The sequence below is a fragment of the Bombina bombina genome, chromosome 4 (genome assembly GCF_027579735.1).
Source record: "Bombina bombina isolate aBomBom1 chromosome 4, aBomBom1.pri, whole genome shotgun sequence".
NCBI lineage: Eukaryota > Metazoa > Chordata > Amphibia > Anura > Bombinatoridae > Bombina > Bombina bombina.
The window spans coordinates 567,044,352-567,057,335 of NC_069502.1; the positions used below are offsets into that span (position 1 = coordinate 567,044,352).

The window sequence follows — 12,984 nt, forward strand, 5'->3', positions numbered from 1 at the left end:
AATCCTATTGGCTGTTCAAATCAGCCAATAGAAATTGAGCAGCTCTCATTCTATTGCCTGTTCCAATCAGCCAATAGGATTTGAACAGCTCTCATTCTATTGGCTGATTGAAATCTTTCAGCCAATAGGAATGCTAGGGACGCCATCTTTGATGGCGTCACTTGCATTGAAGTTCCAGTGTACGGCGACGACCGTATGAAAAGGATGCTCCACGCCGGATGTCTTCAGGATGGACCCGCTCTGCTCTGGATGGATGAAGATAGAAGATGTCGTCTGGATGAGACTTCTTGCCGCATGGATGAGGACTTCGCCGGCTGGATGGATCCTTCAAGGGGGACTTCAATAACTGTAAGTGGATCCTCGGGGGTTAGTGTTAGTTTTTTTTTAAGGTTTTTTTGGGTGGGTTTTATTTTTAGATTAGGGTCTGGGCAGTAAAAGAGCTAAATGCCCTTTTAAGGGCAATGGGTGGGTGTGGGTTTTACTGTTGGTGGGTTGTTTGTATTTGTTTTACAGGTAAAAGAGCTGATATCTTTGGGGCAATGCCCCACAAAAGGCCCTTTTAAGGGCCATTGGTAGTTGATTGTAGGCTAGGGTTTTTTTTATTTTGGGTAGGTTTTTTTATTTTGATAGGGCTATTAGATTAGGTGTAAAAAAAAATATTTTTGATAAGTTGATTTGTTATTTTTCGTAATTTAGTGTTTGTTTGTTTTGGTAACTTAGGGGTCGGGAGTGGCGGGATAGGGGTTAATAAGTTTATTTAGGTTGCAACAGGGATAGGGGTTAAACATTTTAGTAAAGTGGCGGCATTTAGTGAACTATAAATAAAGTTGGGAAAAACACGAATAGACGCGAGATTGATGACTGTTAGTTAACAACAGTCCGATGCTCATTGCCCCGTACTTGGTGCTCGTGTTTTTGACGGCTTTTTTTTTTTTTTGACGGCCGCGATGTTTAGCGATGTTAGGCGAGCGTATTGATGCCGGCGAATGCAACATAGTTGGCGCTTTGATAGATATCCTCCTCTATCTAGAATGCATTGTGTTTACAGTATGCTCTAAAAACATAGGCTTTAAACTAGGCCATGGTTGATTGGCAGTATTAAAAGCATTGTATACTACCACTGTGTTATACTGTTAGGACAATTCAAGCATACTTTACTTGACTTGACTATCTGAGCATAGAAAAATAAAAAAAAAGTTTTTATAGTTTTATAGTTATTTAGCAACAGCTTGTGCAATGTACATACTGTTTTATTTATATCTCCAATAGTCTGTGAAAAACACATTACTGTACGTGGTGTTGAAAAATATGTTCACCATTATAAAAAGCTTACTTTTTAAATACAAAAAACAATTTCCCATGCCTTCATGTAAACCTTGCCATCTGTGCGTGATGATGATGTCATCCCACTTATTCCCAGATTACAAGTGGCGCGCTAATGATAACGCGGGACGTGATATGCAATATCGGTGGACCGTGCTACCATTAGCACACAACTTGATAATTAAAGTCCATGGTTAAGCTCATTAACCAAAGAAGGGTTAGAGCAGCCAACTTTGCTCAAGTGCAGCCTATGCTTTTAATGGATATCGCGAACGCGCTAACTTGCACTGGTATAAGTTGAAAATTAAGGTTTGCGCTTGAGTGAAAGCCGAAACAGAGCTAGAATATTTAGCAGAACTTGAGACCTGAAGTAAACTTTTAAGGGTTAAAAAAAAAGTTGTACAAAACACATTAAAGTCTTACAAACATATACACACTTTTTAATAAAGAAAATCATATTGATATTAATAAGAAAGTTTTAAAAGGTTAAGGACTAGATTACAAGTGGAGAGCTAATTTATTGCGCACCTGTAAACGAACTTGCGGTAGAAATTAGGGCTCAGAAATGTAACCAGAGATCAGATCTCTGGTTAATTTTCCAAAAGTGCCCCAAATGCCCCCAAAATAAAGTATCTTTTAGTTTTTTATGAAAAAAATGCACTAGGTAGTTTTTAGGGGTTAAAAATGGCGGGCGTGGGGTGTTAGAAAAAAAATCCCCAGCACTGAGAAGTGCCTTTATATAGCGGTCTATGGGAACTGTGTGTTCCCTGTAAATATATATGTATATGCTTATATAGATATATATTTATGTGTTAATATGTGTATATACACATATTAACTCATAAACATATGTATATATTCATATACATATATATTTAAAATTGCTGCCCATCGCTCTGTGACCTACCCCCTTAGCTACGCTAGTTCTCATGCCATGCCTGACGGCATGAGAACGAGGACCCCATTGGAGCCTATGGACGTGCGCTCTCATGAGTGCAATGCTTCCGTGCAATACAAACACATTTGTGTGTGCTGGTATTACTCAGTTGAGCACAAATGTCGCTTTCGAGGATGCAATATTTTGCACTCAATTTGTAATCTTGCCCTAAAATAAAATTTATGCTTACCAGATAAATTACTTTCTTTCCTGGCAGGGAGAGTCCACGACTTCATTCATTACTGTTGGGAATATCAACACCTGGCCACCAGGAGGAGGCAAAGACACCCCAGCCAAAGGCTATAAATATCCCTCCCACTTCCCCTATCCCTCCCAATCATTCGGCTGAGGGAACAAGGAAAAACAGTAAAAATATTAGGGTATAGAGGTGCCAGAAGAAAAAATAAAGAGAAGCCGCCCAAAAAATAGTACGGGCAGGGTCGTGGACTGTCCCTGCCAGGAAAGAAAGTAATTTATCTGGTAAGCATAAATTTTGTTTTCTTTCCAAAGGCGGGGAGAGTCCACGACTTCATTTATTACTGTTGGGAACCAATACCCAAGCTCCAGGTGACACTGAATGAATGAAAATGGGAGGGCAAAAAAAGAAAAGGCGGACCCTAATCTGAGGGCACCACAGCCCTAACACTTTTCTCCCAAAAGCTGCTTCCGCAGAAGCAAAAACATCAAATTTATAGAACAATAATAATACCAAAAATATGTAGCGCTAAATCATAAACATTGTGTACCTTGGAATATGGTAAAAACCTGGTAAAAAATGTAAGGTGACGATTAAATCAGCATTGGGAATGTAGCTGTATACTAGTCCGTAGGTTCCTTATCCACAGACAAATAGTCGAATACAAAAGGAGACAGCGCAATCCTCGACTCACGGTAGTATTTATTCAAATAAATTGCACAACACGCTAGTAGTAATATACTCACTAGACGTTAAAATTCAACAAGCCCCAATATCATAGATCCAGAGTGGACACAAGGTAACAAATGGAGTCAACGACTCTGCCAGACCGCAAATAGATAGTTCTTGTTTGAATTTTGAAGTTCCTGGCTATCAGCACAAGGAATTCAGCTGACGTCACACCAAGGCCTCTTCTATGGATCCTCGATCAGGACAAAGACTCAACGCATTTCACCGGTAGAGTGCCCGGCTTTCTCAAGAGTGTATAGTTCCTTGTGATAATACTCATCACTGTTACTGACATAAATTGCACAACTACCAGCGTGTTGTGCAATTTATTTGAATAAATACTACCTTGAGTCGAGGATTGCGCTGTCTCCTTTTGTATCTTACAGCTATCAAATTTATAGAACTTTGAAAAAGTATGTAAGGAGGACCAGGAAGCCGCCTTACAAATCTGATCCATAGAAGCTTCATTCTTAAAAGCCTAGGAAGAAGAAACTACTCTAGTGGAATGAGCCGTTTTACTCTCAGGAGGCTGTTGTCCAGCCTCCTCATAAACCAAACTGATGATACTTATCAGCCAGAAAGATAAAGAAGTCGCAGTGGCCTTCTGACCCTTGCACTTACCAGTGTATAACACAAACAAGGAAGAGGATTGCCTGAAATCTTAGTAGCCTGAAGATAGAATTTTAAGGCACGTACAACGTCCAGATTGTGGAGCAAACGTTCCTTGGAAGAAAAAGGATTAGGACAAAGGGAAGGAACAGCAATTTCCTGATTGATGTTGCGATTCCAGACTACCTGAGGTAGGAAACCTAACATACACCTAGAATATAAGTTTTGCGTTCGTGTTTTATAAGTTTTGCGTTCGTGTCATTTCAGCGTTAAAACAGCAACGTAGCATTACGAGTCTTGTCGGTACTGTACCGCAAGCCTTTTAGCCTGTAACGAAATGTCAGTCCCGCACTCGAAAAAATTACGTTTTGTCATGGGATTCCCATAGCGCTGCCATTACGAGTTTTGCGGTGAGGCTAAAAAACTTGCGTTCCAACCTATACCGACACGATCCTTACCACCATCTGAGAGCAGTAGTTCTGCGTTTTACTCAACAAAACTGTTACATAAAACTCATAACTAAACTGTTACAAAGTACACTAACACCCATAAACTACCTATTAACCCCTAAAGTGAGGTCCTCCCGCATCACAAATACTATATTAAAGTTATTAACCCCTAATCTGCCGCTCCCGACATCACCGCCACTAATAAAATTTATTAACCCCTATTACGCCGCTCCCCGACATAGTCGCCACTATACTAAAGTTATTAAACCCTATTCCCCCGCACTACAACATTGCTCACACTATAATAAAGATATTAACCCCTATTCCACCACTCCCCGACATCGCCGCCACTAAATAAAGTTATTAACCCCTAAACCTCGGGCCTCCTACATCACTACCACTAAATAAACCTATTAACCCCTAAACCACCAGCCCCCCACATCACCAAAAAATTAATTAAACTATTAACCCCTAAACCTAACAACCCCCTAACTTTAAATTAAAATGACAAGATCCCAATCTTAAAATAAATAAAAACTTACCTGGGAAATAAAAAAAGTTTAAACTATAAATTAAAGTAACATTACTATTAGACTAAAATTAAAATAATTACAAATTAAATTAATTAAATTATACATTAAAAAAACCTACCCCTACTAAAAAAAAAATCTACAGTTTTTTTTAAAAAAAATACTAAATTACAAAAAATAAAAAAAATACTAAATTACAAAAAATAACAAACGAAATTATCCAAAATAAAAACAATTACGCCCAATCTAATAGCCCTATCAAAATAAAAAAGCTCCCCCAAATTAAAAAAACCCTAACCTACAATAAACTACCAATAACCATTAAAAGGGCCTTTTGTAGGGCATTGCCATAAATAAATCGGCTCTTTTCCCTGTAAAAAAAAATAAAAAGACCCCCCCAACAGTAAAACCCACCACCCAACCAACCCCCCAAAATAAAAAACCTAACTCTAAAAAAAGGGCATTTGTATGGGCATTGCCCTTAAAAGGGCAATCAGCTATTTTTCTTGCCCTTTTTCAAATAGCCCAAATCCTAATCTAAAAAAAAAAAAAAAAAAAACACCCAAAAAAACCTTAACAAAACCTAACACTAACCCTTTTTTGGGTACTCACAGTTGCTGAAGTCCGGTTTGAACAATCTTCATCCCAGCAGCTCCATCTTCATCCATCGCGGGACCGGCATCTTCTTCATCCCTGCAGAGGTGGAGCGATCGATGCGCGGATGCGGAGGTCCAAGGCGAAGGTCCAAGGTGGAGGTCCATCGATCCGACGTGGAGGTCCTCTTCATTTGATCGTCCGCCGCACACTAAGGATTCAAATGCAAGGTATCCCTTTTATACTGGGGGTACCATTGCATTCCTATTGGCTGAAAAATTTAAATCAGCCAATAGGAATTAGGTGTTTGTTTTTCTTTTGTAGAAAAAGAGCCGATTTCTTTAGGGCAATGCCTTACAAAAGGCCCTTGGTAGTTTATTATAGATTAGATTTGTTTTATTTTGGGTGGGGTTTTTTTCTTCTTTCAAACAGGGTATTAGAATAGGAATAATTTTTATTGTTTTGGATAATGTCGTTTGTTATTTTTTGTAATGGTAGGTTTTTTTATTTTTTGTAATTTTAGTGCTTTTTATTTTTTGTAATGGTAGGTTTTTTTATTTTTCTAATGTTAGGTTTTAGTGTAAGGCAGCTTAGGTTTTACTTTTATTTCACAGGTAATTTTGTATTTACTTTAACTAGGTAGTTAGTAAATATTTAACTATTTACTAACTATTTACTAAATAGTCTACCTAGTTAAAATAAATACAAACTTACCTGTGAAATAAAACCTAAGCCAACTACAATATAACTATTAGTTATATTGTAGCTAGCTTAGGTTTTATTTCACAGGTAAGTATGTATTTAGTTTTAAATAGGTATTATTTCGTTAATAATTGTAACTTTAATTTAGCTCTATTTTAATTATGTTGAAGTTAGGGGGTGTTTAGGGTTACGGTTAGGTTTAGGGGTTAACATAGTTTAATTTAGGTTGTTGAAATGTGGGGGGCAGGTGGTTTAGGGGTTAATAGGTTTATTTAGTGGCAGTTATGTGAGAGGCCAGAGGTCTGGGGGTTAATAACTTTATTTAGTGGCGGCGATGTCGAGGAGCGGCAGAATAGGGGTTAATAGATTTATTTTGGTGGCGGCAATATCAGGAGCATCAGATTATGGGTTAATAACATTATGTAGGTGTCGGGGTGCAGCAGATTAGGGGTGTTTAGACGTGGGGTTTATGTAAGGGTGTTAGGTTTAAACTTAACTTTTTTTTTCCCCATAGACATCAATAGGGCTGCGTTACGGAGATTTTCATTCCTCGATCACAGGTGGGTTTTTTGCTAACACTTTCTCCCCATTGATGTCTATGTGGAAAGTGTGCACAATCACGTCAAATCAGCACTTGTATTTTGTGCGGTATGGAGCTCAACACAACCATATCGCACGCACAAGGCAGCTTTTCAAAAACTTGTAATGGCAGCGCTATGGAGGGTGAAATAACGCAACTTTTTTGCGTTAGTTTCGCACCCTATATAGCGCAAAACTTGTAATCTAGGTGACAGTACGTAACACCACCTTATCGGCATGAAAAATAAGGTAAGGCAGATCACACGAAGCGAAGCGATAGCCAAAAAAACAAAACCTTCCAGGATAGAAGCTTAAGATCAACAGAATGCATAGGCTCAAACGGAGAAAACGAAGATCAAGGTTGAGGCTCCAAGGAAGAGGAACAGGTTTAAACACAGGCCTAATCCTAGCCAGAGCCTGAACAAAGGACTGCACGTCCGGAAGATAGGCTAATCTCTTGTGCAATAAGAGCGACAGGGCCGAGATCTGACCCTTCAGAGAACTGCCAGATAGACCCTTCTCCAAACCATCCTGGAAAAAAGATAGAATAACCCTCACCTTGTGCCATAGAAGACTGCGTTCCTCACACCAATCAAGGTAAGTATGATAAATACGACGAGGGACCGGTTTGCGAGCCTAGATCAAAGTGTCACTCACGCTATCCGATAAACCTCACTTGGATAAGACTAAGGGGCATATGTATCAAGCTCCGAATGGAGCTTGATGCCCCGTGTTTCTGGCGAGCCTGCAGGCTCGCCAGAAACAGCAGTTATGAAGCAGCGGTCACAAAGACCGCTGCTCCATAACCTGTCCACCTGCTCTGAGCAGGCAGACACACATCGCCGGAAATCAACCCGATCGAGTACGATCGGGATGATTGACATCCCCCTGCTGGCGGGCCGCGAGTCAGCAGGGGGCGGCGTTGCACCAGCAGCTCTTGTGAGCTGCTGGTGCAATGCTGAATACAGCGAGCGTATTGCTTGCCGTATTCAGCGATGTCTGTTGGACCTGATCCGCTCTTTTGGATCAGGTCCGACAGTCATTGAAAACTAGAGGCCTAAACATTCAATTTCCACACAGTCAGTCTCAGAGAATCAAGATTTTGATGTAAGACAGGACCCTGGGTCAGAAGGCCGCACGACAAGGTAACCTCCACGGAGGGGAGGAGGACATTCTTATTAGATCCACAAACCAAGTCCTTCGTGGCCACGATGGTGCTAATAGTATCACCTCAGGGTGGAGAGCCCACTTTCCTGGTTGAAAGGATTGTCTGCTGAGGAAGTCCGCTTCCCAGTTGTCCAGCCTGGGATGTAAATCGCGGAAAGAAGACAGTTGTGAGATTCCGCCCATTGAAAAATTTGAGACACCTCTATCATTGCTATATAACTCCTTGTTCCTCCCTATTGTTGATGTAAGCCACCAAGGTTATATGGTCTTATTAAAATCTTATATACTGGCAGAACAGAGCTGTGGCCATGCCCTTAGAGCATAGTGAATTGCCCAAAGCTCCAAGATATTGATCGGAAGAGAAGATTCTTATCGGGACCATGTCCCCTGAGCCCTCTTGGGACCCCAAACTGCTCCCCAGTCTGAGAGGCTGGCATCTGTAGTCACAATCTGCTTTTATGGTCTCAAGAAGCAAGTGCCTAGGGCCAAGTGATCTTGACAGAGCCACTAACACAGAGAGTCTCTTGTCAGATTGTCCAGAACAATTTGTTGAGACAGGTTTAGGTGATCTCCGTTCCACTGCCTTAACATGCATAGTTGAAGAGGTCTGAGATTAAATCGAGTAAAAAGGAATAATGTCCACGGAGGTCACCATAAGACCAATTACCTCCATGCACTGAGCCACTGAAGGATTTAGAGAGGTATGAAGGGATAGACATTCTGTCATCAGCTTGGAACGTCTCTGATCTGTCAGAAAGATCTTCATGGATAATGAGTCGATGATAGTTCAGAGAAAAACAACCCAGGTACTGGGAAACAGGGAACTCCTTTCTAGATTTATCTTCCATCTGTGAGTTCATAGAAAACACAGAAGAGACTCTGTCTGATATCTTGCCAAAGGAAAAGATGGAGCTTGAACCAAGATATTGTCCAGGTACGGGGCTACAGCGATACCCTGAGACCTGGCCACTAATAGGAGAGATCCCAAAACCTTTGTGAAAATTCTGGGAGCAGTAGCTATGCCAAATGGCAAGGCTATGAACTGGAAATGTTAGTCAAGGAATGTGAACTTCAGAAACTGAAAATGATACTTGTGTTTCGGGACATGAAGGTATGCATCCTTTAAGTCGATTATGGTCATGAACTGTCCCTCCTGGATCAAGGAAAGGATGGATCTGATAGTCTCCATTTTGAAGGAGGTGACCCTGAGAAACTTGTTGAGACATTTTAAGCCTAGAATTGGGAGATAAGTTCCCTCCTTTTTGGGAACTACAAAGAGGTTTCAGTAAAACCCCTGACCCCTTTCTGATGAGGGCACATGGACGATAACTCCCAAGGAGAGGAGATCCCGAACACAGTATAAAAAGGCTGCTCTTTTCTTTGGTCTTGTAGATAATCTGAGAGAAAAAATCTGCCCCTTGGTGGACGAGATTTGAACCCTATCTTGTAACCCTGGGAAACAACGTCTAACATCTTTCTTAGAAAGCCTTCCAACTTCCTGTCCATGGAATGTCTACAAGAGGAGCTATCCTCTAGAGGGATAGTAGTATGCTTGGCGAGAGTAGAAATGGCCCCATCTACCTTAGGGATAGAGTTCTATAACTCTAAATGTAATTAATGGGACCGGAAACAGCTTCTTAAAGGTTGAAGAAGGGGAGAAGGGAGATCCAATCTTTTCCCACTCTCTTGAAATAATTTTCGCCATTCGTACAGGTACCGGGAAGTTTCAGGAACCTACTTCTCCTCATAGACTCTATCTAGGGATAATAGGTTCCTCAGGAAGCTTAGCACCTGGAACCTCTAGAGTAGACAATACTTCTTCCAAAAGAAAGAGAAGGTGCTCAATTTTAAACCTAAAATTTGGTTCCTCATGAGTATGAGATTTAATTTCAGATACCTCTGACTCCGAAAGCTCACCCTCAGATGCAACTGAGGTTAGATCATCCTCAGAAAGGTGAGACAAACTAGCCAACTCAGACTGAATAGAGGTGTTAACCCCCAAGTCAGTGGAACTATGCTTAATCTTTCTCTTACGTTTTCCAGAGATAGGTAAAGCATTTAATAAAGCTGATACCGCAGATTGAAGCTATAAAGTAAAATCTGCTGGCAAAAAATTACCTCCAGAGATAAAGGTGTGCCGCGGAGCACCGCCTGTGTCATAGGGTTAAAAGGGGACTGTGGATGCAGAATAGGCATCTCATGGACAACGGAGTCCTGAGAGGTAGAAGATTCAGAGCGCATAAAAGTGCCAGGGGATAAACCAGATTTAGACCCCTTCTTGGTCTTTAACACAGAACATAAGCAGATAGAACAGAATTTTGCAGATGGGCAAACCATAGTCACCTCACAATACAAACATGCGTTCATTACAAATATACAAATATCAGCTGCGTAGCAGTATAATGGACCTAGTAGGACATTTTTCCCAAACTGTCCTGCATCCTCATGAGCCAAAAACAACCGTTACACACGTGCTCCGGTTGGCAAGGAGCTAAGCAGCACATAAAGATTGGCCTCAAATGCTCAATAAAATAACCTTCTTATATAAAAGGTGTTAAATGTCCCCACATCCGGAAGAGGAATAAAAAGTATCACACTGTGAACTGTTTACCTAAATGACCCCATAACCTCAGGGAATTTGCAGCCCTACAAGGCATAATCCCTAAAAGTAAAATAAAGGACTTACCCTCCAGGATCAAAGCTGTGGAGCAGGCACAGCGTCTCAAGGTCTGACAGTCTCGCCAAACACTTCTGACAGGTACCTGAAGAGAAGGGGAAAACAGTGTAAAGCGTTAACACTGATTTCCCAGGAGGTGATAGCTTTAAATATAGATAGTGGTCAGAGATCGTTCCCTGCGACATCTAGAGCTAACTTTCACCACAACTCCCACTGAGAGGATTACATGGTTACTCAAACACCCCAGTCTACACTTGAAAGGGAAAATACCCACTAATGGACTAAAATTTTCTTCTTACACTTCTCTGCCATCCTTCTATAGTGACGATAGGCAAAGAATGACTGGGGGATAGGGGAAGTGGGAGGGATATTCATAGCCTTTAGCTGGGGTGTCTTTGCCTCCTCCTGGTGGCCATGTGTTGATATTCCCAACAGTAATGAATGAAGTCGTGGACTCTCCCTGCCTTTGGAAAGAAATATGTATATGTGTGTGTGTTTTATATATATATATATATATATATATATATATAATTTTCTTTCTTTTTTTTTTTATGTGTTTATATGTGTAAATATGCATGTGCACACACACATACATAAGTACACGTATACACTTCACATAGAATTTTTTTTAATTTTTATTCTAAAATCGATATTTGTGTGTGTGTATATATATATATATATATATATAATAATTGTTTTCTATTTTGTTGACACAAGAACAATAAGTGAATTGAAGTGTGTTTCTATTTGAAGATAGATAGCACCCTGGCAGTTGAAGTTAGAGTGCTCCTTTTTGGGATATATATATATATATATATATATATATATATATATATATATACAGTATATATATATATATATATATATATATATATATATATATATATATATATTGTGTGTGTGTTGTTTTTTTATTTTTTTACAACAAACCCTATAGAAATAGAAAAGTTAATGCGGTTGCAGTTTCCAAAGTCCTGAAGTTTTAATACTTTTAATACCAGCTCTAATGCAGTCACAAACATTTTTTTTACTTTGAGTGCAGTTAGCGTGCAAGCCCAAAATTTTTTAGCATGGGACTTGTAATCTGGCCCTCAGACAGTTAGGGAAAACAGCATACAAGGAATGAAACTAAAAGTGACAGACATATTATATAAATAAAATAAACAATCTTTAACAATGTTTATGTGGGAACATTTATTGATACTTTAAGAATACACACCTGTTCCCACACCATATTAATATTATTTTTATTAAGTAAGCATTTGCATTGCTTACTTACATGTACACTCCGTAGGCTCCTGTTGTGGCAACAAGCTGACTTTTTTGCAGTTCTCCTCTGTCAGATTCTCTGGTTCATCAGATAAGCTGGAGGGATGAATAACTTGGGAATGCTGAATGGAAGACAGCAGGGATGCTGATGTTTCAGTAGAATTAGACTCTTTAGAAAAACTTGGACTGTCTGAGCTGGGATGTTTGGCGGACTCGCAGGTTGACGGCAATGATTTAATTTTGGATAATCTTGATTCTCCAGAAAACTTCACTTCCAGATTCTGAATCTTCAATATACACCACGTTTTCAACTCATTCACAACGGATACCTGAAAATGTCATATTGGGACAAAGTATATGTAATGTCAAACACTTTTCTCAAGACTTTACCTGTTACATACGTAATCAAAATATTGATTGGATTTTTACGCAGAATGTTAAGTTGGGCACTCCAAATTAGTATACCAAAATTCATAAATACTCTATTGAAAATCTTGAAGGCTTGAAACAAAAGATAGCACTTTCTTACACAGAAATAAATTCCTAAATATAAAGGGCTAGATTATAAGTGGAGCGGTAGTTTGCACTCCCGCTCACATGTTAACCCCGCAAGACTTCGGCTATTTGCGCAGGTCGGGTAGCGCACGTATTACAAGTTGAAAGTAAAAAGTTTTAGCTTGCTTGCTAAACAGACGCGCACAAAAAGCCAAACTTTTAATATCGCAATCGCATTAACCTATTACAAATAGCCTTCAATGGAGTGCAAAAAGTGAACAAAAACACCCAACATGATCGTGTTTAACCACGTGCGCTAACTCAACATGAAATATGAATATTTCACATTCCAATGTTCTTTACAAAGAAGAATATGTTCTAAGTTTTCATAAATACATATTTCTATATATACATTAGTTGTTGTTTTTATACAGATATATTTAATAATATCTTTTTAAAAATACATAGGACATATTCCCCTATGTGAAGAACATTAGAGTGCAAAATATTTACATGAAATACACAGTTAAACACTTCATTAAATATGAGTATTGCATAAAACATAATTTATGCTTACCTGATAAATTCCTTTCTTCTGTAGTGTGATCAGTCCACGGGTCATCATTACTTCTGGGATATTACTCCTCCCCAACAGGAAGTGCAAGAGGATTCACCCAGCAGAGCTGCATATAGCTCCTCCCCTCTACGTCACTCCCAGTCATTCGACC

General features: G+C 39.6%; 1 protein-coding gene across 4 annotated transcripts in view; it reads right to left on the reverse strand.

Moving 5' to 3' along the window:
• The window catches only part of ANKRD6 (ankyrin repeat domain 6), a 719,155-nt gene that overhangs the window by 37,658 nt on the left and 668,513 nt on the right, over positions 1-12,984 (reverse strand). For all 4 annotated transcript variants that reach the window (XM_053710544.1, XM_053710542.1, XM_053710540.1 and 1 more), the window contains one exon: positions 11,772-12,090. In XM_053710544.1, the coding sequence (XP_053566519.1) occupies positions 11,772-12,090 (319 nt within the window). The remainder of the gene's footprint in view (positions 1-11,771; positions 12,091-12,984) is intronic.